The 27,412-nt window shown below is 29.4% G+C and overlaps 1 protein-coding gene and 1 pseudogene across 4 annotated transcripts in view; both read left to right on the top strand.

Moving 5' to 3' along the window:
- Cortactin (cortactin) overlaps positions 1-27,412 on the top strand; it is a 66,502-nt gene that overhangs the window by 36,499 nt on the left and 2,591 nt on the right. For all 4 annotated transcript variants that reach the window (XM_075371657.1, XM_075371658.1, XM_075371659.1 and 1 more), the window contains 5 exons: positions 361-482; positions 7,555-7,669; positions 18,131-18,315; positions 20,300-20,434; positions 23,403-23,640. In XM_075371657.1, coding sequence (XP_075227772.1) covers positions 361-482; positions 7,555-7,669; positions 18,131-18,315; positions 20,300-20,434; positions 23,403-23,640 — 795 coding nt within the window. The remainder of the gene's footprint in view (positions 1-360; positions 483-7,554; positions 7,670-18,130; positions 18,316-20,299; positions 20,435-23,402; positions 23,641-27,412) is intronic.
- LOC142327812 (V-type proton ATPase 21 kDa proteolipid subunit c'' pseudogene) lies at positions 12,984-13,616 on the top strand (annotated as a pseudogene).

Raw genomic sequence — 27,412 nt, 5'->3', positions numbered from 1 at the left:
AATTTTACTTTGCAAGAACCATAGAAATGTAAAAAGTAGCAAAAAAAAGTGTTTTTATAGAGTATAAAAATGATATTGTTTATTAAAATTAAAAGAAATTCTATCAGTGTTCTGATAATATAAAAATTGATTAAATTTGTCAGGAATTTTCATACTTCTAAAAATGACTCTTACTGACTCTTGTTTATTTATACTCAGAAATAATTATTGATTTAAAAGAAAACTTTTCTGAATTCAACTAACATTGTTTATAACAATTTATGTAAACTAATAAACACTTAAATTCTTAAAATGTTTAAAGAAAGAATGATATTTAAAATTACAGAATGATTTCAAATGGGTGTTATTTTTATTTTCTAGATTACGCAGTTGGATTTGGTGGAAAATTTGGAGTACAATCAGATAGGCAAGATAAATCAGCAGTTGGTTGGGATCATATTGAATCTGTATCTAGACATGAAAGTCAGTTAGACCATAAGAAGGTAATTTTTTAAATATTTGACAAATTCAGATTTTGTTGGTTTTTACTGGTTATTTATTTCTGTGTTTCAAAGTAATTTCTCATTTACAGTTTCATAATTATTCACTAATTTGTGTTTTAAAAGTGATATCACGTTAAAGCTTTTTTTTTGTTTATGATTAACAAAATATTATTAATAAATAAATATATTATATTATATTATAAATATTATTTGTTTATGATATTTTACATTTACTTCTAAATTGTAGTTGAAATTCAACGAGATCATAATGTTTTGAACCACCTATCTTTTACATAACCAATATTCTTTTGAACAAAGAATATCAGATATTAATGTAGTTTAAGATCTACAGCTGTTACTATTTCTTAAGACAATAGAATTGTTTATGAACTAAACCAGAATAAAGACACTTGTTTTGGTAATTTAAGACTATGATCTATATAATTTGAGATCTAGGCATCTATATTTGTTTACTACATTGCTTTAAAATTATGCAAAATTTGGAGTTAATATTCTGTAAAACAAATAGCGATAGAAATTAAATATTGCTAAATTTAAGATATTTTAGCAATACTGCTGACCACTGCTCACCATTGCTGACTACTTAGAGCTGTTCTTTCTCAGTATATTTTTTATTACTTTTACTTTGTGGTTCTTAGAATTTTTTACTGTAGCACCTTTTCTAATATATATATATTAGATGGTAGTCATACTTTTTTCTGATCATACAAAAGTGTGAACTTTATATTTAGGATTCCATTCTTCAGTTACATATGAGTGAGAGATGTACTCAATAGCTACTGCAATCAGTAATTTTTAATTTATTCCAGTATTTTACAAGTGAGTTCCATGCTAATCAGCGTAGTAGTCATTTATTATTCATAACTGTATAGTTCTCTATTTTTAGTTGTACTACATTTTTGTTTAGAATTTTTTTTCTCTACATATTTTACTTTGAAGCTATATTTTGTTGTTGTTATCAGTACTGATATTGTTTACAGTAATTATTAGTACAGTTTGATGTAGTATAACATAAAATTACAAAAATAATTTTTGTACTTATTTGTTGATTTTTCTTTTTGTAAAGTTGTAGAAGTAGGTAAACAAAATTATTCTTACGATAAAAAAAATTATATATTTACAGATACACACACACAAGAGTGTTCTGGGACATATTTTCCAAATTGATTCAGGATACCAAAATGAACAAAAACGTTCATACCAACATAAGTCCTATTTTGCTTTATTTTCCTTCTTGACACCATTTTGTGATTTTCAAGAAAAAAAAAATTATTTTTCAGAATGGGTAAACCTATTTTAATTAAATCTGGCAAATCTAAAACTAATGTCTTATACTACAAAATAAAAAAAATTTGAAATCACCTTCAAAAATTTTAAAATAACTGCCATCTTAATTGTTTAATTTTCAATATATTTGTAATTATTTGTTTGATCAAATATTTACTTATTACGAAATTTATTAAGCATCTTGTTTTGAAAAAAATGACACCTGATTTGTAAAAATCCGTTAACATGCAATCAAATTATTGCAGACAACCTGTAGGCTTGTGCACCGTAATAAGGTGATAATTTTTATTAATCTACTATTATTATTTATTATTAATAATTTTTATTACATTTAGTGGAGGAAATAAAAGCAAGCAAAAATTATCAGCTTGCATTACTTTGCAAAATAATTTTTTTATTGAAAATCACAAAATGGGGTCCAGAAGGAAAACGAACAAAAATAAGTTCATATTACGTCAATATGAACTTTTTTGCTCATTTTAGTGTTCTGAATCAGTTACTGAAGTGTTCCAGAACACTCGTGTACACAAGTGCCAAACAAAGAAACTTTCAGTACATGTTCTACTGGTGAAAATAATGAAAAAAATTCATATAAACATAGGTCTGGAAATGCTTTGTTAGCAAAAGATTTCACCCAGATTTCAACTCTTCCAATAAAAAAAAAGCACTATTGTAATTTTTGGGACCCAAATTAAGGAGTAAAGTTTGTGGTTCCTATGAAATTTAAGCCGGGAAATTGGGGAAAACAGGCAAGAACTGTAACTCCAGTAGTTTTTAAGATATCTGATGGAAAACATAAAATTTGGAGTACAAAAACCAAGTTTTTTTAAGTTTGTTATACAATAGCTTTGTTAAATGACTAATAAATGTGGAAGATTTAGTTTTAAAACTTGTAATTTATTTCTGAGAAAATTAATCTAAATGCAGCCAGTAAAAATTAAAAATAAAAGCTTTTAAAAACCAATTTTTTATTGAAGCAAAACAGATGAAAAATAGATAATCATATTATTCTTTCTGTGCCTAATAAACATTATTATTATTCATAATTTAGCAGAATAAAAGAATGAAATACATGAAATAATAAATGGTAACAGAATAACAAACCTCAGTTACAGTAATTTTTCGAAATTACCTCCTTCACAATGTACACAGCACTCTGCCAGACATAAAATATTTTTGTGGCTTTTCATATCATCTTGGATTGTTTCGTAAATTCAATAGCATTTCGTATTTTAATAAGTAACTCCTCTTTAGTATTCAGTTCTGTTGGTATACTATCATATTCATATGGCCCCAAATGAATTAATCTGGTGGCGTTAAGTCAGGTGATTGTGGTGACCAATTAATTGGTCCACAACGTCAATTTCAGTTTAAGAAATTAGCATTCAGGTGACTTCTAGTTACTAAAGAAAAATGTGGCATTGCACCATCGTGCTGGAAAATCATTTGCAATCTAGTTTGTAAGGCACATCTTCCAAAAGAGCCGGCAAATTATATTTCAAGAAATGAAAAATAATAACAGGAGGTATTCATCTCCTTTAAGGTTTTTATTGAAAACAAACGGTCCTAGAATTTTGTTATAAACGCCATACCAAGCATTAGTGTGAAATTTGTGTTGGAAACTAGTTTCTACAGTATATATAGAATTGAAGACTGTTTTTCGTAAAAGTGGCTTTATCAGTAAATAAAACTGAATTTACCTTATCAGTGTTGTCCAGAAGCCAATGACAGAAGTTTAATCTCTGGGGAAAGGATAAATCTGTTTGTGGAAAGGATAAAGATTTTCTTTCCATAGGATGTGCCACACTTTGGTTTTTGCTAACCAGTGTGACATGAAATTTGCCTTGTACAAGTGCCTGAGCTATGTTGAATATGCTGAATCACATGATGTTCATCATTAACACGATGATTTACTTGGCATTCAACAGAAAACAAACACGTTGGAAATGACATTTTGTTCATAAATTTTGTATTTCTTTTAAAATTATTTTCAGTAATTAGGGTTTTTTGTTTAAAAAGAATGTTTATTAGGTACAGAAAGTGTAATACGATTTTCTGTTTATTTTTTTGTCTGTTTGCTTCAATAAGAAACTGATCATTAAAAGTGAGATCACTGCCAACTCTCACTGCTACTATTCAACTGCAGTCTGAAAAAGGTAATGAGGGAATGGCTCAAAAGTGCCACCAAATATAAAAGTAGGCCAAAAAAATCAAAACAAACTGCCTTGGTTTTGCCGATGACTTGGTTCTGCTAGTAAAAGATATTGACAAAGCTAAAACACATATATTAGAACTTTAAAACATTGCAAATAAAATTGGCCTTAAAATATCATCTAAAAATACAGAAATTATGCACTAAAAACCAGCACAATTAAAAGAAGTAAATGTAATAACGTTAAAATAGTAACCCATTTTAAATACCTTGGAGAAATAATAGCAAATACCTAAATGAAAAAACCTCAATCCAAATAGAACAAACTAGTTAAAGCACAAATATTAACTTGGTATCCTACAGTAAAAAAGTCTCTCCATAAATATAAAAATATCATACTGCAATACAATTATAAAACTGGAAACCTCATATGCTGCAGAAACACTCTTCTACCTGAACGAACAATCAAAGACCAACAGACTCCAGAAAATCGAAAGTAGAATTGGAAGAACTTGTATCAACAAAAAGTACCAGAAAGACAGGCAGTGATGGATCATCTCCAACAACCCAACAAAGTGTCATGTACAAAGAATTAGATCCATCACTGATAATATACTTAAAAGGAGATTTGGGTTCTTTGGACACATCATGAGGTTACAAGATTCGAACCTTCTGAAAGGAGTGGTACAGTACAATCTCCATTCAAAAAACATCAAGATAGTATTCAGATCAGAGAAATAAGAGAAGATCAGAAGGAAATTGGCCTTACATCAGAATACACCACAAACAAGATAAAATAAATGAAAAAAATCAAGGACAAAAACAATCACTTCACACTCACAAGAAAGAAACTCGCAACATGTACATTTTCAACATCATAAGGGCATGGAGATCAGAATGTACAAAAAAGTACTGGAAGGATTGCAAGATCCAAACAGTCACTTTGAAAAGACTTTGGTTGATTTGACATAATTTTGATTGTCATCTTTAATTATTTTTGAGTGTTTCTGGAGAATCAAGTTGTATATTTTATTGTGTTTTTTTTACGTACATTTTTCCAATTGAATCAGAATTTAAAAAAGTAAAATTGTGTTTTCAATTGTTTGAAAAATAGTGCGTCTTCACTCATGCAGAATATGTTGATATGATTTTTGTGTTGGAAGCTTTTGTGATGGAAATGCTACAGCTGCAATGAAGAATATTGGCGTCAGTATCATGAATGAGTAGTTCTGAACCATAAAGTATTATGTAAAATTTTTAATAATCTTTGTGAGAGTGGTAGACTTTTCAACGCTCATGTTTCATCTAAACATCAACTGTTTCATATGGTAATGAAAGTGAAAACATTCTTTAAATGGTACAGCTTAGTCCTATGAAAGCACAATGAATTTCTACACGCCTCAACATTCCACAAAGTACAGTATGAAGGACATTATATGCTCTCATGGACTGTGTCCTTGTCATGTTCAGAAAGTTCTATACCTCCAGCTTTGTGATCATGCCAGATGACTGCAGTTTTGACAATGGGTTACCAATAATTACCACTCTATTCCATTTATACTGTTTTCAGATGAAGCTAGTTTTAACTGTAATGACATAAACGACACACGGAAGTCACATTAGCGGTCTGAAGAAAACCCAAGCTCTAGTTCAATCAAATTTCCAGAAGGGATTTTTGATGAACATTTGGTTTGGCATGATTGACAACCAAAAAATAGGCTTTTTCATACTACAGCAATGGGTCATGGGAAGAAATAATGTGGAATGTCAACTTGATGGGCACAAACACATTTTATGAATGAAGTAGTAAGACAATTCTTAAATGAAAACTTTACTGCTATGTATTGGATGTAGACGGTAAGTAAATTGACCAAATAGATCACCAGACCTTACCCTCTTATTTATGGCTACTATTTATGGAGATGGATGAAATGAAGAGGATGAAATGAATGGATGAATGAGATGGAGATGGATGAAACAAAGTAGACTCATAGGATGAACTGATCACTTGCATTCTTAAAGCTGCTACCCTGATCAAGGAAGATACTATTAGGTTGGAAACAGAAAATTTATGGAAAGTAGTTGAAAGGTGCATTGATATTAATGGTGGAGTTTTCAAACATTTTTTGTAAATTTTTACAGCATAAGCCAGAGTGAGTTTTTTTAAAAGTAGATTTAAAGTATTTTAATTTTTCTACAGTCAAGTTTTTTTAGTTCAAGTTAATTGAACTAAAAAAAACTGTTTTTAATTTTTACAAATTCATAACATTTTTCAGTTAAGTTTTATTCTGTTTTCTTTTTAATAAATGTTGGTTTTTTTTTTTCTTTTATAGACTTTATTACTTGAATTTTCTTAGAATTAAATTCTTCACAAGTTCTTATAATGTTTTGCATTTATGAGTCATTAACAAAGTTATTTTATTTCAAAACTAAAAAAATGTGTTTCTTATCACCAAATTTTCTGTTTTATGATAAATATTAGTGGCAGCTCGTAGCTAAAATTAGTGGGAGTGCTGCTCTAGAGAATTTTTCTCTGGGTCTTTTCAAAAGCTATGGTTAAAGTTTTCTGTAAAATAAAAGAATCTAAAAAAAGCCTATAAAATAGAATACCTGGAAGGAAGCTAATAATCTAATTATACACTTTATCGCATTCAAGAATATGGTACATGGTTTTTAAGCACAACACACCTGAAGTAAAAAAATACTTCCTTCCACCAGCATGCCAGAGTCAGCACTGCGGGAATGACAGTGCTCTCAGCCTCATGCGCAGCTTCCTATGTACACATGTACACAATAGCCAAACACCATGCACTGGAACTGTGAAGCGCACAGTTCAATACAAACATTTTTGTATCCTTTTCATAAATTGGGGAATGGCTACTGACATTAAGCTTAAAGATTATATATTGTACAAGTATAAAGAAATAACTAAAGAAAAAAGGACTCATTATATTAAATATTATCAATAATATAAAATGGAAATAGGGAGTGCTGCAGTTCCATAGTGCCTATAAGTGAGCTGCCATTGTTAGATATGAAAGCTATGGGAGATACAGTTTTGGGACCTGTTTTTTTTTTTTTTTCAGGTCAAAAACTTAAGAAACGACATCAAGTTTACCTTTTATATATTGCCTTAATGATGTCAGTAAGACCTCATTTCACTGGGTGAACTGAAATACAGGTGAAATTTTTCACTAGCTGTGACTCTACAACAAAGTATTTTCAAACATACATTGTATGAATTTTTTTTATTTCAAGCTCTAAAATCAATTCCCAAAATTTCCCTTTCCTTCTAAATTGTTCTGTATATATACAAATCTATAAATATTCTACTGACAAAATTAATTGTGAAACTTTTTTTCAAGGAAGTATTGCAGTAAATTTTTTAATTAATACTTATTCACTGTTGATATAGAAATTTATACGCTTAATGTTAGCATTAATTATCAGTTCCAGGTTATTAATAAACATTTTCATAACATGAATAGTTTTATAAATGAATATGATGATAGAAGTCAATGTGTATATTTATAAGTTGAAATTAAATTTTATTTTAGCCTAAATATATATGTGCATTTTTAAAAATTAATGTACATATAATTTTTGTTTTAGGGTTTTGGTGGAAAATTTGGAGTGCAGACTGATAGAATTGATAAATCTGCGCATGATTTTAGTGAAAATATTGAAAAAGTTGGTACTAATTATGAAAAGCCTAAACCTGATATTGGTATGATTATGTACTTTTTCAATATTCATTATTTTTAATTTATATCTTTATATATATATAAATAAAAAACAATATTTGTTTTATGTATGCCCCAATAACTCAAAAACTACTTAACCAATTTCACTGAAAATTTCACAATTTATTATTGTGCACTGGGAGTATTTATCAAAGCAAGAAAGAAAATTAATATTGAATTAATGTTAAACAATTTATTGTTTTCTTAATATTTTCTGTTTCATTGTTTTCATAAGAATAGAGAAGAAATGAAACAGAGGAAGAAACAACACAATGAATGGATTACTGTTACATATGTAATAGTTACGGGCTACAGGATCATCGCAAGAACATGAAAATGATTGATTGCATCAATTGTAAAACTTGATTGTATTGCATTTCAGTATAATTCTGAAATTGAACATAGCTTGCACCCAGTTGTTTATTAAAGTATGAATAAACTTTACTCATATTGTAAAAAATTAAATAAATAACCTAGAACTTCTTTTAGTATATAATGTCATTGTCTATGTGATCATTGTCTTATCAATATAGACTTCTTCAAACAGTTATTACATATCATTTTGTATTGTAATACATGTAAAAAAGATTAGTTTAATAAAATTAAAGGGAATGATGAGTACTCAAATATTTAGTAAGTAAAAAGTTATGAAAAGTTGATTTTTACAAAGTAATAATCACATGTACATTAGTTGTGAATAGTGAATACACAAATAACTTTAAGGGCAAGGTATATACCCTAATAACTCAAAAACTATGTAACTGATTTTTATGAAAATTTCACAATTTATTACGAGGATGAGTCAAATATAAACTGTAATTTTTGTTGTTGTTGACGCATAGCTAATGGACTGTATGGATTATGGAGGCATGGAGTCTCAGTGTTGTACGTAGGGATGCATGGAGGGTACCCTACTCTTAGAAAGCCAGCTCACTATTCAGTCAGTATCACAGTGTCAGAGCAGGAGGTATCATTGCACGTTGTGCAACGTATTATTAAATTTCTCATGGCAGAGGGTGTGAAACCATCTGAAATTTTGAGAAGTCTTCAGGCACAGTTTGGTGACAACAAACTTAAAAAGACTCAAGTGTATGATTGGCATAAGCAGTTTTTGGAAGGGCAAGAACTTCGTGAAAGTGAAGGTCACTAACATTGCCCACGGACAAGTGCTAGTGCTGGAAACGTTTTCATGGTTACCTTATCAAGGTTGACCATTGATTAACAACTGCAGAAATTGCTTCTGAGATTAGAATAAGCTATGGCAGTGCTGAGGCAATCATTACTGGCGATCTTGGATTTAAGAAAGTGGCAGCACGATGGTCCTTTGTCTTCTCACTGGTCAGAAGCTCCTATCGACTAGAGGTGTGCCAGCGGTTGATGGGTTATTACCAAGCTTAACGAGAATTTTTTTGCAAAGAATCATGACCTGTGAATGAAACTTGGGTGCACCTTACATTCCAGAATAAAAACAGGCAAGTATGGAATGGTGAAGAAAAGGAGAACTGCACTCATTAAAGCCAAAACTTGACTGTCATGTCAGCTGGAAAGGTTCTGGCCATAGTATTTGGTGATTTCAAAGGAGTTTTGCATGTTGATTTTCTCCATGAACGTCATATAGTGAATTCTGCGTATTACTGCCAACTTTTAGATGAAGCAAAACTCGCCTATCGCATATCAGGTGGGAAAAGCGCAAGAAGGTTTACTTCTCCAATAATCGATGACATGGCTATAATCAGTGTTGATGAAGAATCTGAATCACATGACATTGTACTTCATCGTCGAAATGATCCTCTTCAATTTGTTGTAGAAATTCACTGCTTCTATGATGCATTACAATATCCAATATTATTTTAGCAAGTAGAAGATGGATATCGTTTTAATATGAAAATGATAAATTCAGGAAATGGTAAAGAAACAAACAAAAAAGTCAGTGGAATGAATTACTATTCATACATTACTATTCGTGAAAATGAAGAAAATCACATTTTAAATAGCATCAATTGTTTCATCAGTACATTGTTGACATGTATGCAAAGATTGAAGCTGAATGTTTGTTATATATTAGCATGAATCAGAAAAAAAAACTATGTTCTGAAGAATACATACATTGGTGTGATACAATAAACAATGATGGCAATGTCAATAATATTGGGAGAATTACGATATTACCAGTACCATACACAGGCAGTCCATGAACGCATGCATCAATATCCGCAATTTGCAATGTCATATGTTCATCAATATGGTCGTCCAGATTTGTTCATTACATTCACATGTAATCCCTCATGAACTGAGAACAATGAACTTCTATTGCCTGGTCAATCGCCAGCAGATCGACATGACATTACAGCACTTATATTTAAGCAAAGATTGAAATCATTAATGAATTTCATTTTTAAACACTATGTATTTGGAGAGATATGTTGTTGGATGGATTCCATAGAATGGCAAAAACAGGGATTACTGCATGCCCACATTTTGATTTGGTTAATCAATAAAATTACATCTGACAGAATTGTTAATTGTTTATTGTCGGGGATTTCAGCTGAAATTCCCGATTTAACTGTTGATCCTGGATTGTTTGAAATTGTCACAAAAAATATGATTCATGGCTCATGTGGTGTTTACAACATGAATTTACCCTGGCTGATTGAAACTGCATAAAATGTTATCCAAGGTTATAATAGCTTCCAGAAGCTATTATTGGCAATGATGGTTAGCCACAATATTGTCATTGATTAACTGATCAAAATCGTAAATTGGTAATTTTAAAAGTCAGAAATGAAGAAATTGAAGTTGATAATAAAAAAAAAAAAAAATTGGTTAAATGAGAATAATGGGTTGCGTTTTGCCATATTTCACTACTACTATCAATACCTTTCAAAGCACACATCAATGTTGAGTATTGAAATTGTAAAATCCATTTGTAAATATTTCTACTAAGGAAGTGATGTTGCTGTTTTTGTTGTATCAAGTGAGAATCGATCTTTTGATCAAATCAGTCAGTATCAAATGCAACTGTATATTTGAGCAATGAAGCAGTCTGGTGAATTTTGTCATTTCCAATACATGAACGACACCCCACAATTGTTCATTTAGCAGTTCATCTCAAATATGGCCAACGTGTTTATTTTACTATAGAAAATGTACAAGAAAGAGTAGCAAGACCACCACAAACAACATTAACTACATTTTTTCTTTACGGTAAACTGATACATTTGCCAAAACATTTTATACTCGGAAATACCAAATTATTTTACTTGGAACTCATTAAAAAAAGAATTTCAATGATGCAAATAAGGAAAAGCTGTTGAAGGTCAAAAAGATTTAGTTTCAACAACTGGTTTGAGAAGATTTTATGTTCATGCAAATCATACAGAATGTTTTTGTTTTGCATTTATTATTGGTTAACGTTCGTGGAACAATATCATTTCAGAATTTAAGAACAGTTGATTGTCACCACATCATAAATTTAAAGATTGGTGTTCCTATAATTCTTCTTAGAAACATTAATCCATCCTGTCTATGCAGTGGACCCAGATTAGCAGTCAAAAAATTGTCAAACAGTATCATCAAAGCATTGGCAGATTCAAAGGAGAAGATGTGCTGCTACCACGAATACCAGTGATTGCAATAGATATGTCATTCCAATTCAAACGATTGCAATTTCCAATTAAACTGGCATTTGCAATACCTATAAACAAATCTCAAGGTCAATTGTTGCAAGTATGTGGATTGAATTTGGAAAATCTGTGTTTTCCTCATGGTCAGTTATTTTTTTATGCTCCGATTGAGGAGAACTTAGCAAGAATTGTTGTTTGTGCCAAATGTAATCACTAAAACATTGTATATCCCAGTGCATTGCAGTGATTTTGATTAATTTAAATATAATTAATATTGAATTTGTTTTACATTCTATTATTTTCATAATATAATTTGTCAAATATAATATAAAATTTATTCAAATACTCAAATTTAGCACTGGCAAAGCACTGCTGGATCCGCTAGTTTAGAAAATATTTTTATGATTATATTATTACGTATAATATATCATTTATTTTTTTTTACTTACTGTTTGGTTTATTCAGATATAAAAAAACAAAGAAGACCGTATTTAGTAAATTTTTGATATCATTCTGCTTGATATTATTTATGCTACAAATGTTTTAGTTATTAAAAAATGCATATTAAAATAAAATATTTATTATGTTAAGTATTTATAACATTATGTCAAGAAATGTCAATTTATTTCCTTGTTCCAAATATTAATGTCTTTGCTGGTTAAGTTATTCAAATTTTATTCCTTCTACTTTATAAGATCCAAACATTTATTACATAAAAATCTTTCGTGAAAAAAATTGAACCAGCAATAAAACCATGCAGAAATTAAAAAATAACTTTTTTTAATTTTTTTTTTTAAATTTAATTTTAAAAATCAGTATCATGACCACCAGTAACTTACTAATACTTAATTTGGTACAGACTTCATGAAATTAAAATTTCAATTATAATTGTTTTTCAGTTTAAACACATTATTTTTCAGTTTTAAGTATTCTATTTAAGTTCAAGTATGTTTTTTGTTTCAATTGTCTCAAAGAAACTGTTATCAAGTGTGCTCAGCAACAGAAAACAGTTCTTTGGAATGTTTTTGTTAATTACCCCATTTTTTAAAAGTTACAAACTTTTTTGTTAATACTGAAAATAATTTGAATGACATCAAAATGATTTATATCATTCTATAATATACTCCAACGCTAATCAATAATGAAAACAAAAAAAACACAAAAGTATTTTATACACACCAATTTAATCTTTCATTTTATATGCATTCCATGAAAACAAGCTGATAAAACTTGCAACAGGATCACCATAGAAATTTCTGTACCATATTTGTAGAAAATTAAATAAACAACTACCATCAAGATTGAAAAGAAGTTTGAAAAAGATCATAAGTTGTGGATAAAATATTATGAACACAGACTTTCACACACATTTTTATATATATGGTTTAACTATAATCCTCCTCCTTTTTTTAAAAATTTGTTAAAAAATATATATAAATAAATTACATTTTAAATCCAAACACAATAGCATCATAAAAAAAATAAATAGATAGGTAATAAGTAAAAAAAAAATTCCTCCAGAAGAAGAATAAAAGTGAAAGAGTGTTGTCATCTGTTCTCAATTTAATAAGTTCAGTTTGCATTATTAATCACTCATAATTGAATTATACATTTAATTACTGTAATAAAAAAATAATTTATTATCTAAAATATTTATTTTTGAAACTTCATAAATATGTCAATAAGATTAAGATTTGTCTTACCAGTAATGTTTGTTACATTAATGACCGTGTTAGTAACAATGTGGATTTTTGTTTATGTTTTGACAAATAAAGCAAATCGCATAAGTATAGGATGGATTTTAGAGAACTTATCACCATACTTATGGGCAAGTACAGGTGTTGGTTTAGCAGTATCATTATCAGTGTGTGGTGCAGCAATTGGAATTTTTACAACAGGCTGTACAATATTAGGTGCAGGTGTCAGAGTACCTCGTATAAAAACAAAAAATTTAATATCTATAATATTCTGTGAAGCAGTTGCTATATATGGTCTAATAACATCCATTGTCTTATGCGGTTCGATCGAACAATATAAACCATTATCAGTAATTCAAAATAATGAAAACAAAGAAAGAAACTGGAACAGTGGATGGATTGTGTTTGGGGCTGGTTTCAGTGTAGGCGCAGTTAATTTAATGTGTGGAGCTGCAGTTGGTGTTATTGGATCAGGTGCTGCACTTTCTGATGCTGCTGATCCAACTTTATTTGTAAAAATATTATTAATTGAAATATTTGGCAGTGCTATTGGACTGTTTGGATTAATTGAAGGTATCTATCTGTCATCAAAAGTTAAAATGGGAACATAAATAACAAATTTAAAACATTATATAAAAAAATTAACTATGAGAACATTTTGTTATATTGTATAATACTTCATCTAGAAAATAGAAAATACTATCAAATTGTATAAGTACAACTTATACCATCAAAGAAACTATCAGATTGTATAAGTACAACTTATACCAACAAAGAAACAAGAATAAAATCACTAAAATGAAATGAAAGCTTAATTTATTAGAACCTCAAAAAATTTAAGACTTGAAAGTTTTTTCGGTAAAAATTACAAACAGAAGCTATATTTTTGGAATTTCTCTGCCAAATTTTTATACACAATAATTTAATTGAGGAGTAGTATATTTAATCAATGTAATTAATTTATCAAGGATGTAAAGAATGTAATTTAATAGAAGATAATGGGTAAATTACTCCTAATTTTATACAAAATATTTATTAAATGCAGATTCATATTAAACCAGTGGTTGAAGTTAATATATGCTATTTGCAGTAACAAAGTGAAATAGTGTACTTACCAAGGCAAAAATACTATAGACTCTTATGATTTCAGAGACAATGTTATTCAGACTCATTCTTTAGACAAAATATAAGTACCTTTCTTTAAAATTATCTGTGTTTCTGAATTAATTATTTTTAATCTTAGCCTCATTTTAACCACCACTATTACTGAATTTTTTTTTAATAGACTAACCACTTTAGCAATATTTTGGATTCTTTGTTGGAATTTCACGGATAAAAAAAGTACTGCTGTTTTTGTTTTTTTTTGCTGTTTTGTATGTTAATTATTGTATTTTGTCTAAATATAACTTTTATCAAGTTGTGTATAATTTGTATGTTTAATGATAGATGAGATTAGGAAGTGAAGCGACTGTAGGTTATGTTAATATATGTAGGATTTATCAGTACATGGAATCAACATAATCTAATAAACATAACCTATGCTCGCTTAATTCCCTATTCTCATCTAATTAACATTAAGAATAAAAATTATGTACAAAAGTTGTATATAAAATTTTGACTGTGAAATTCCATAACTCAACAAATTTTGTACCTCTAAATAAAGTTATGAGGCTTGGCTGCTGATATATGCTTGGCCGGGTGTTGAAATTTCATGAATGTGAAGCTGGTAAAGCGACAATTTGAGGATGCACCTCGCAGCAAATGACCATTTTCTGTGACTTATGAGAAACATCGAAAGGAGGTGGATGATTTGCTTCAAAGCGACCAGTAAATCACCCAGCAATGCATGTTATTCAGTTAGGCATATCTAAAGAACGAGTAAGCCATATTATTGAGCAATTAGATAGATTGGTACTGTGTAAACTGATGAGATGAACACAAGCAGTGTCATGTCAAATGAACGTTTTGCGAAGAACTTTTACAGTGCTATCATGCTGAAGGAAACAACTTCCTTTTCAATATTGTGAACAGGGTTGAGAGTTTGGTAGATTACGAACTGGAAGAAAAGAGGCAAAGCGTGGAATACAGATATTAATCGCCAAAATTCTAAACTCAAGCCTCTGCGAAGAAACTTGTTGGATGGTGTTTTGGGATGCCAAACACATTTGTGTCTGAGTATCTGGAAGATGGGATGACTAGTATCTACAAACGGTACTATGAGATGTTAAGACAAATCAGATCACAAGTATGTCTTGTTTGAAAGACCACCACGCTCATAATCTTGCAACATGACAATGTGTGGCCTCACACATCACATGCTACTTCAGAGGTTCTCTGCAAGCTGAAGTTTGAGAGTCTATTCCACATCTGCCATACTCAGCGTATTTGGCTTCGTGCAATTTCTACTTTTTCACTCATCTCAAGAGGGATATCAAAGGTAATCATTACACCACCAATGATGAGATGAAGGCAGCTGTGGCCACATGGTTCTGAGAAAGACTGCCAGAATTTTTTAGGGACAGAATGGAAAACTTGTTACACATTGGGAAAAGTGTATTTTTGTAAACTGGAATTATATTGAAAAATAAATATAGATTTTGTAGCTAAGGTATTGTACTTTTTTTTATTCATTTTATATTTCATTACAATACCTCTTTTAATTTCCATGCTACGCATGTATGTACAAAAAGAATTAAAATTTAATTTAATTTAACTTAATTTCCCTCCTAGAATTAAAATTTATTTAAAGGGAGTAAAGTCACTTTTTCTCAATAAAATTAATTTAACTAAATTAAGTTTTTCTTTCCAAAGATTAAAACCTGTTTTTAATTTTTTATCTTATATTACAAGAAAATTCAATGTAAAATTACTACTGTGACACATTGTAAATTACTTGAATATGTTTAATAACAAATGATGTTTATAAATTGCCTATATTATATTGAAAAATCTATTAAAATTATTATAAATTTATTATCCACAAACATTGGCATAAATTTTATCTTAACCATGCAAAATAACTTCATGAAGACACTAAAAATTTCAAAAATTGAAAATTTGAGCTAAATTAATATCCATTTACAAACTACGCTGTCAGTAATGTCACAGTTTGTCTTATGCTTTACTTTTTAATACTTTGATAGACAATAACCAGTATCTTTGGGTTCATATCCAAAGGAAGTTATAAATGCTAAGTAATTCAATTTTTATACCAAACTTTGAAAAAACTGTAAATAAACAATTATTTTATTATGTCTTTATCGTTATAACAGTTATAACATTACACAAAAAATATTAAGATTCCCTTCTAATAAAATATTAATGTAAATATATGGCAAAAAAAAATGTTGCTGCCTTATTCACATTAAATCGAGCTAAACTCTCATGAGTTTACTCAACCTATAAATATAATTTCAAATGAACCAACCAAGCCAATGTTTTATCAATGATGATTCTGTAACCAATGTAAGTAAACTAGTTGAAGATTGTTAAATGCATGTGTAGTTCTCAAGTTAAGTCTTATAGATCAACCGTAAAAAATTCCATCTATATTTAATTTTCTTAAATTTGATTGTTTCAGTTATTTATAAGCAGTAACAATTACAGGTGATTTGTAATCATTCAATAAGATAGTCAATATATGTTTGTTTTTTTCTTTTAATGAATTTTGCAATAACATCAGTGTAAACTTCATGTAATTAGTAAAAACTAATTCCAGCAAAGCTGAAGTTTTCAGTTTGGTATGAATGATACATCTCTGAAGTGGATAGCCTGAATCTTATAAGACTATATTTCATTTACCTTTTCATTCTCATCTCATTGGGTTTTGTGGGGGGGGGGGGGGTTTGCTTATTGTTCACTAGCAGAATAGATTAGAACAGAACAAAAGTATAACTCCTAAAAAATATTATTCATTAATTTTATTGGTTATGCCAACTGAATGTCTTTTGAGTAAATGTAATATAAAATGCTATTGCTTATTCCAAAATTGCAATCAAGTGGTCAGTTATAAAATTGTAAAGTTAATTGTGAATAAAATTTATTTTGTCTGAAGATTATCTTGAACAGTTATTTATTATTAATTGTTGGGTTATAAATATAAGTTGTTTGTGAACAAATAAAGGAAAACATTTTCTATTAAAATCTATTTTTACATATAAATCGTGGTCTGGGATTAGACAAAAGAATTAAAAAAATGTTTGTCATTATTTAAAGGCAGATTGTCAAGTAAGGTAAATGATCCATAGAGGAAACACTATTAATAACATTTTTTTTCAACTGATTTATGCTATTGTTGAATTGATTGTGAAGTGTGAAATCATGAAATGAAGACTGCAGTGGACACCCAAGTGAGTGATTAAAAATCAGTAGAATCATTCTGGAAGATTACAAATTTAAAGTCTCGAGAAATTTTCAACATCTCTGACTTCCACAATATCCTAAAAAACATTTCATTATGAAAAAACATTACATGCAGTGGATGTGCATGTATGCTGTATTTTCTCATATTCAACCAAGAAATTATTTCAATGGGTGTTTCTTCCAGAGTTTAAAACATTTCAAGTGAATTCTAAATGAATTTTTGTGCTGATTCATAAAATCTGTGATAAAACCTAGTTTTATCAGTAAATGCCAAAATGGTGGACAGTAAATTCAAACAGATACTCCCCAACGAAGACTAAGTTAATACCTTCATTGGAAATTTCATGAGCATTGTTTTTTGGAGATATGAAGGACCTAATTTTTATTGACTAAGAGAAAAACCAATTGATAGTAATTATTCACACTAATTTTTTGCAATGTCTGAGCTATAAAATCAAGAAAACTATACTCCAATTGGTTAAGAAAAAGTATTGTTTTATCAAAATACTATTCCAGTATAACCTTAGCAGTTGTTTGCCAAGTTGAGGTTTAGATTAACACCACATCCATCCTAGTTACATGAAATAATTGTTGGTATTTTTCATTTACACTTAAAACTGCCCCCATATTGTTCTGTGTTATAAAAGTTCAATTAAACCATATAAAAATGATATCTTAGATTTATGACAAACCTACAGATAATGTAATGACTATTTAACTGACAAAAATTAAATAAAAACTAATACTATGTTGTTTATTCTAGGTTCAATTAAACCATCAAATTTACGTGCAAAATTTGAAAATATGGCAAAACAAGGTGAAGAAGAAGCTAGGAAAAGAGCTGTAGAAGAAAAAGAGAAACGTAGGTTAAGAGAAAAACAAGAAGAAGAAGAATCTAAACGTAGAGAAGAAAAGAGGTTAAAAGAATTAAAAGACCAAACGGAAAAAGTAATTTTTAATGTTTTCTTACACTTTTACTGTTTGCGTTAAAATTAAAGAAAATCTTTTTTTAATATTTGTTTTACTTTTGTTATTGTCTGCACTGTAAATAATTATTCAAACTTTTTACTGTATTTAAAAAAGTAATTTCACACATTATACAGAAACATTTTATATGAAAGTGGATTGGTTTTATTAGAAATACGTGAAGAAGTGCATCAAATAGATATCAAGTGATTGCTAACACAAAAAAAAAAGTCGCTAATCCCCATTAACAATTATTTAACAGTTTTTATAATGTAATTTTGCGTTATGCTACTACAAAAAGTTTACATTATATTAATTATAAAACCTATTTTTTATGTATCAGAATGGATATGATTTATTACTTCCTAAAATAGACTTATTTATTAAAAAAACTTTTGCTGGAATATTATTAAAGATAAAATTCAAGATTATTCTATCGAAATATGCTAAATCATGATCCTGTAACTTTAATAAAATACGAGGGCTATTCAGAAAGTAAGGAACGTTTTGGAATTTTAAAAAACCAAGTACAAGAAAAAGTTTTATTATATACATGTGAAAGAGGGACTAAAATACTAGTTTTCAACATAATCATAGAATTCTGCCGCCTGTGATCTAAACCACTCAGTGACGCACCCATCTTGCACAAAATTTGTGGTAGCCTAGCTTCTGTGAAACAATTTCAAACAATAAAGTCCGTGAAACTTGTGGGAAACATAGAGAAAGCTCAGTTATTGTGAAACGGCGGTTTTCACGAATCTTTTCGTCAACTTTGGAGACCAGATCGTCAGTCACAATGCTCAGATGTCCACTCTTCTCTTTATCGTGAACGTTTGTTCGGCCACTCTTAAACTGAATGCACCACTTCCTTACAGAACTTTCAATTATGTTGTTCCCGTACACTTCCCATAGTTCCCGATGAATTTCTATTGGTTTTAAGATTTTTGCCAACAAAAAACAAATCACAGACCGCACCTCACAACTGGCAGGATTTTCCATTGCAGCACACATTTCAAATTTGTATATAAAAAAAACGGGCAGTGCAGAGATGTTCCCGTTGTCACGGCTGGACGCTGACTGAAGTGCCGAGCACGAGCACACCAATATATACGCGATTGGCGTGCGCCTGCCGGTGTCAGGTGGAAACGTTCCTTATTTTCTGATTAGCCCTCGTAATTAATTATTGTAATTTTATTTACTAGAACTATTAATTTTATACCATGTAGTACTTGTTGGTTAGTAAATGATATAGCATATTATAAATTGTAGTTAGTTTTTATGTAAAATTAGTAATTAATTGTAGCAACAACAGTAATAGTTTTTAAATAAGGAAACTAAATAATACTATATTAACAGAAAGATGAAAAATAACTTGTGGATTATTATAGCTTATTTTAATGTTCAAGAAGTTTTATATTTTACTGTCTAATAGTTATTTGCTTGTGTAGTATTCTTGACCATTTCAATCAAAAATAGATACCATATAGTGTGATACTTGTTATGAGCATCATGAAGCTTTAAGAAAATAGTTCATAGTTTGAGTTATAAATTTAAACAACCCGAAGAGTATGAGATGACAATACTTTCCTAAGTATTTCATGATACATTTAGTGCAACTTAACCACTATTATATTGACATTGCTGATTAACTTGATATTCAAAATAATTACTGTGAAAACTTATTGATTCCTTGCATCACCTGGTATATAATGCATTCAACAAGTTGCTTCCTATAATAGAGCTATAGTAATGATTTATATGTTGCGCACTATCTCTTTTTTAGTCATTTAATTTTGTTCTGTTTTGGTCTTTTCTTTATTTCTTTAATGAAAGCAAAAGATAATTCTCTTGTGCAAATAAGGGATTGAATAATTGTAGTAGGCTGATACAGTGACAGGCTTCTAATGGAGCTTATTTATTTTAGCTCAAAGAGATAAAATTTTATTTATTTATTTTTTTTTTACAGATGAAGCAAGGTGAACCACTTGGCCCAATTAGAAAATCAACAGATGAAGAAGCTAATATTAACAGTAACTTGAACAACAATAAAGTATCAGCTAACAAAGAGCAAATTCAGCCTGCACCTATTCCTGTGACCAAGGTAGAGAACATTATTGTTAATTACAGTGATAAACATAATTTTTGTTTCCTAACATGCAATATATGATTTTAATCTGTTTTTTGATGCTGAAAATGATTATGAACTCAGAATCTTTATATCACCCACCATTTTTGAAAATATTTAAAATTTTAATTAAAAGATTTTTTCATTTTTCAACATATAGTTAGCATTTTAAGCTTCTGTAATGTATCTTGTTAGCTCAATTTTTATTGTTTAACTTTGTTAACATAAATTGTAAGCTATAAATAAACAATACTAGACAAAGAATTAAATCATATCATTGTCATCACATATTATGATGTCATATCTAATATTGAAGAGTGAGCCTTCATGGACAAGATTAATCATGTCTGTGTAGGTCAAAACTGTAGCTGAAAACACAGCTGTGTTGTTTGTATTAAGCACTGGATTTAGGAATGAATTAATTTTGTTCAGTCTTATTGGTATCTTAAGTTTGTTAACAGTGCAGTGCCATATTGCCTCGGAATTGTGTAAATGATGTGGATGCCTTTTGTTATGTATGTGGTGAGTTTACCGTAAAATCAAATAGAAAAAAAACATGCAGCTTTCATTAACAAAGCATATCATTTGAACTTTCAAATGAAAGTTCAAAATTGGTGATCAGGATAAGACATGGGCTAATCATATGGTATGCACTAATTGTTCTGTATATTTAAGAGGATGGCTGAAAGGTACACGGAAGGCTTTGCCATTTGGTGTACCTATGGTTTGGCCTGAACCAAAGGATCATGTAACCGATTGTTACTTCTGTTTAAAAAGTATGTCTAGAATTTCTAAAAAATCTTAACATACTGTAAAATATCTTTCATTGCAATCTGCAATCTTCACAGTGAAATTATTCCAGTTCCTGAGCCACCTGTGAATGTATGTTTCAAAAGCAGCAATGAAGAATCAGGCAGTACTGAAGAAGACAGCAGTGATTTTGATTTTGAATTATCTTCCAGTAAGCCTCATCTTGTATCACAAGGTGAATTAAATGACTTGGTTAGGGATTTAAATTTATCCCTAACACTCACTATTATTAGTGACTTGGTTAGATGATACTAAGTACATTTGTTTTCTGTGCGAATGGGACAGCCAAGCTAGGGATAAACATTATGTTACCAAAGAGTGGAAGAAATAAGACATCATAATTCCAAATTGGAAAAATATTATTCATGAGCCCTTAGTTGAACCCAAAAAAATATTTTTACCCTTTCCATATCAAGCTAGGACCAATGAAAAATTTTGTAAAAGCAATGAAGAAGGATAGTCCTGGATATTTGTACATCAGGAAGAAATTTCTGAATGTAAGCGAAGGAAAAATTAAAGAAGGAATATTTGTTGGTCCTCAAATAAGAGAGTTGGACAAAGATGATGTACTTAACTCGTGTTAAATAATGTAGAAAGTGCAGCTTGGACTTTATTTAAAGACATTTGTAAAGATTTTCTCAGCAAACAAAAATCTGGCAATTACCATGATATTGCTAATCAACTTCTTACTTCATACAGAGGTATGGGATGTAATATGTCTTTGAAAATACATTTTCTCCATTCGCATCTGGATTTTTTCCATACAACCTCAGAGACATAAGTGACGAACACCGTGAATGTTTCCACCAAGACATTTCAGTGATGGAAAGCCGCTATAAGTGGAAAGGAATACTAACATACTAGTCAATTAATTTGGGATGTGCCTGTGGCTATTTATAAAAAAAAAACCATCAGCGAAATCATTCTAACACAGGTTTGGCCATGCAAAATTATAAGTTTTACAGATTTGAACTATATTTTCCCTTAATATTTTTTTAAAGCCTAATTTATTTAAAACTAATGGTGATAGAAAAATTGTATTTACAGATCTGTAATGTAGCAAAAAGCAATTCAAGAAATGGTGTCACACTTGGAGAAACATTAAAAAAAATCTGGGTATCAATTGGGTATCAATCACATTGATGACTCTGATAATAGTGAGTGTTAACTCACCATCTGTCCTAAGACACTTTCAGCTTATCTTGTGAAGCAGTGATAACGACTTAAATAAATTAACTGTTTATAGCAATTCAGGTTGATAGTGAATGAAATGAAGAGTTTAAAAATGAATATGAGGAGAAAAGGTTTGTTAGTATTATAAAAAGGGCAAGGCTGCTTGGCCACGTTAAGGCTACAGGATTAGTGAATTTATTTCAAGAAGGAAGTATAAAGAGTAAAAAATTTAAGAAAGGTTTACATTATGTATAACTTTCCTGGTTATGCCAATTTTTAATAAAAAAATTTGACAGTGTTGATTTTTCAATAAAGATATTTTTTTTGACATAAAAGGGAATATAATTTTATCAATTAGTAAACTTTAAGTTTTTGCAAAACTACTAAAATTGTCACCAATTCCTTATTTTTAAATTTGTAAATTTGAAAATCGATTCAATCAATTTAAGACCGATAGCAGTCTTTACATTGATCCAACTGTTTAATATCACTGTGTAAGGTTAACTTTTTTTCTTTAAAAAAATTTATGTTACTAATAAATAACTTACAGTAATTTAATTTTTCATTGAATTTCAATATAACTAATATTATATTAATAATGTTTCTTTGTATTATAAACATATATATAACATGTATTATAAACATAAAGAAAGTAAAAAAAAAGTAATAAAAAATATACTTTTTGTACTATACCTCGTAAATAACCGAATAGCATAAACTGTTGCTTTTAAATCAGAAAAAAAATTTAAATTAAAGACTGATGAAGCAGTATGATTTTATCATTTATCATAATTTGTATTAAAAAAAATTTCAATTATTTAAATAAAAAATTTCTTCTTTCTTACTTTTGCAGTGTTTTAACATACACATTAACTTACTTTATTAAATATATTTTTGGTAATTGGTTTTCTTATCTACACAGGAATTATGTTTTTATTCTGTTTTCCTTTTATTATCATAGGAACCAAAGGAAGTATTACAAACACCACAGCAGCAACCACAGACAAATCAACCTCAAACTTTAGTACAGTCTTCAAATATTGAATCAAATAAAATTGAAACAACAAATATTAATAATGAAATTCAACAGCAACCTCAGCAGCAGCAACAGGAACAACAGTTATCACCACAGGAAGAAATATGTTATGAAATAGAAGAAACTAATTATTCAGCTGTTGCCCTATATGACTATCAGGCGTGTATGTATTTTACCAATGTTATATTATTCCAGTTACTGCTACAATAGTTTAACCTGTTATTTGATTTTAGGAATTTTAAATTATTCTTATTTTTTTTTTGCTTTTTCTATTGAAAAATCCTACTTGCCCTAATCTGATATTTTCTTTTGGTCTGCCTGAAGTCATGGGACTTCAGGGTATGCAACATAGTGTGAATTCGAGGAATCTATGGATAGATGATAAGACCTTATTGCTTAGAGCAGGAAGAAAAGTTTCATTTTTATATCCTTGGAACTCTACTTTAGCAAGGTTATCTCAAGTTTCAACTGTATCGTGCCTTGTAAAGTTGTGTCCCCACTGGCTAAGTCGGGTCATATATGTTTTTTACTTGCTGATAAAACAGTTAGGTAGGTAACATAGTGAGTCAGTTGGATTTAGATGACTGTTGTTTTAAAGTAGGATTGGCTGTCTCTTTAGTCTGTGATGGACCAGGTCTGTCTCAACAGTAATAGATTCTTTGAAAAAATCTATTGGTCTTGGCTGAACATTTCTACAAAAAAAGGGAGAGTTAATTCATACAATCCTCGTGGCAAGTATGCTGCACGATCTGGATCGGCTACAAAATTGTCTTTGAGGATAACACAAAACATTGTAACTTGGTCATAGCAATGTGTAGGTAACGGAAGGATAGCTTGTAGTCAACCAATTCATTCTGATGCTGCACAGAATTTGACTAGAGCTGTTCTCTTATCAGTTGGACTTGAAATAGATGCAGATTAATTTTTTTTATTTTTTGCCTTACTGACTGACTGTTTTAGGAAGCCTGACCCTTCTGCTGATATTTTGATTGAGATCATTTCATAATATTTCTCTGATCTTTAATAATTGAACTGTGTATGTGAAATCATAATAGAGTTCAATACTTTTTATTATTTTCAGATGTTTTTATCAGTTTGGTTATTAATGTATATAAAAGTTTGGTTAATAAATATATAGTATTATTTGTTATTTTGGGTAATGGAAAACCTCAATACCTACTTTTAATTTTTATCTAGAAGACATTTTAGTGAAATTTTGGGCAATCATTTAAAGCATACGAAAGAAAATTTATATTTAAATTAATTTTGTAGAATTCTGAGTGGTTCATGAACTATGTAAAATTAATAAACTTTAATACATTTGTATTTTTATTAGGTCTACAAATATTACTGAAATCTAGTACAAATTATGAATAATAGTGTCTAAATAATGCTATTAATATAATTCTATGAACCCTCACGCTGTATTAAAAGTCTTACTGGTTAAATGGTTATCTGTTTAAAGAGCACTTTCCTTATGATTTTTCTTGTGCTAAAATATTTTATTTATTTTCCATAGGATTTACAATTTGTTTCATCATCCATCCTATACTTCTTTTTTTAAAATTTTTATTTATTTTAATTAAAATTCAATTTGTATTACTTTAATATTAATATTATATAAATTTAATATTTAATTAAATATTTTTGTTATTTTTTTAAGAAAATACCTATAAAATTATTTATTTGTAATTATAGTCATTTTATTTAAATATTGATATTTGTTTGAATTTTCATTTCTACTTTCTAAAATACATATACACACAGATGCAAGTCTAATTTTACTTTTCTGGTGAGTATACCTAGAATAGCTATTTTAAAGGGGAAAGTCTTGTAATAATGTCAGTAATGAGGGTATCGGGTTTTTTCCAAATCTTTACATTTATGCAACTATATCATCTAGACCAAAAAAAAATGTATTTTATAAATAGTATATATATGATATTTGTATATCGCACTGCTTTTGGTCCTATTTCTCAGGATTGATTTAACAGTTATCTTCAAATTTGGCTCAAATATTTCTATATATGGACCATTGATTTACTTACATGTACATTCATTTTTTTCAAAATTCATTAAGTGGGTGTGGGAATTTAGCAAAAAAATTTGATTTTCTTCAGAGCCAATTTAGGGAAAATTTTATTAAAACAGATTTGTTAAAGCATATAAATAATCCAAAAAGATTTTATTTCAAAAAACCCTCACCTCCTAGAATTGAAATATGTTTTTTGCTCAGGAAACGTGTACACTTTTTTTTAATTATTGACCCTGGTCCTAGCAGAAAGGTTTTTGAAAATTTTCTTTTTCTTCTTTTAGCCTCTATTGAAGGGGGTGTTTGATATAGAAAAACTTTACATAAGGAAATTTATTTTGCTTAACCTGTATATGAAATTTAAAAAAAAGTTGTACTTAAATTTATTTCCCAGCTCTAAAAAATATATATTCTGTTATTTGGATTTTGGCTTTAACTCTTATAATTTTTATCATTAAAACAAAACTTTTTTTGTATGGCAATGAAAAGAGATATTGGAATGAAGTAAAAAGTGAATAAAAATACAATATCTTAGCTACAAAAGGCAGTATTTATTTTCATTATAATCCCTGTTTCCACTGATACACTTTTCCCATCATGTGATAAGTTTTTGCATTCCATCACTGAAAAGTTTTGGCGCTTTCTCGGATCCAAGTGGCCACAGCTTCCTTCACCACATTGTCGGTGGTGTAATGATTACCTTTGAGATCCCTCTTGCGATGAGGGAAGAAGTGGAAGTTGCACGAAGCCAAATCCAGCGAAATCGCGGATGTGGAATAGGATTTCAAACTTCAGCTTGTGGAGAGCTTCTGTAGTGGTGTGTGATGTGTGAGGCCGCGCACTGTCATACTGCAAGATGGGCATGGTGGCCTTTCGAATGCAATATACTCATCGTCTGAGGTGTCTTTTAACATTTCAATGTACTGTTCGGAAATCACAGTTGTCCCATGTTCTAAATACTCAGTCACATAAACATGTTTGGTGTCCCAAAACACTGTCAAAAAGAGTTCTCTGCAGAGGTTTAAGTTTTGATTTTTTGGGTCTTGGCGATTAGTAATGTCTGTATTCCATGCTTTGCTATTCTTTCTTTCAGGTTGTAATGATGTTCCCAACTCTCACCCCCAGTCACATTACTGAAAAGGAACTCCTTTCCTTCGGCACAATATCGCTGTAAAAGTTTTTCGCAACATTCAACAATTATAATTATACAATTACAATTATAATTCGGGTCATTGCGCGCCGTTTTAACTGTGTTGACATATTGACTGTACTTGACTCCATTTTAACTGCTACTGAAAACAAACTGGTAAACAGATTTCAACGCATTATCGCAGGTTTGTAGAGGGGGATTTTAGCTAACATGTGCTGCCACACCCAACTTGATTGTACCTTTTGGTCTCTGTTTAGCACGCTAGTGTGCAAAATTTATCAGCTGAGCCTATATTCTGGTCCCAAAATGAGAAGCGATATTTTCCATTACTTTCATAAAAGTTATACTTTATATTTTCAATATTTTTAAACAATTCTTTTTAATTAATTTTTTTTATCTCAACATTAATTTTGGTAAATATATGCATTATTAAAAGCTAATATTCTTATTTTTAATTCAGAAAAATTGTGCAAAAACATAATTATAATAATTTTTTTAAAGCTTTTTTAATTAACAATTTCTTAAATTTTTTTATGATTTTTTTTTTTTACATATTTGTAGACTTTTTTACGATTTTATAATACTACTTGTTACAACTTTTTATTTATTTACTTATTTGCAGATTTAATTAAGCGACAATATTTCAACCTCTAGACTTCATGATACTTACAAATTTAAAGTTATCAATAAGCATAAAATGTGTTAAAGTATTTTATTTTAAGGCTTTAATTTTTTTTTTTTAACTGAAACTTG

Source organism: Lycorma delicatula, chromosome 7, assembly GCF_047948215.1.
Source record: "Lycorma delicatula isolate Av1 chromosome 7, ASM4794821v1, whole genome shotgun sequence".
NCBI lineage: Eukaryota > Metazoa > Arthropoda > Insecta > Hemiptera > Fulgoridae > Lycorma > Lycorma delicatula.
Note: the sequence above shows the minus strand (reverse complement) of the source record. Positions and strands in the feature narration are given on the sequence as shown.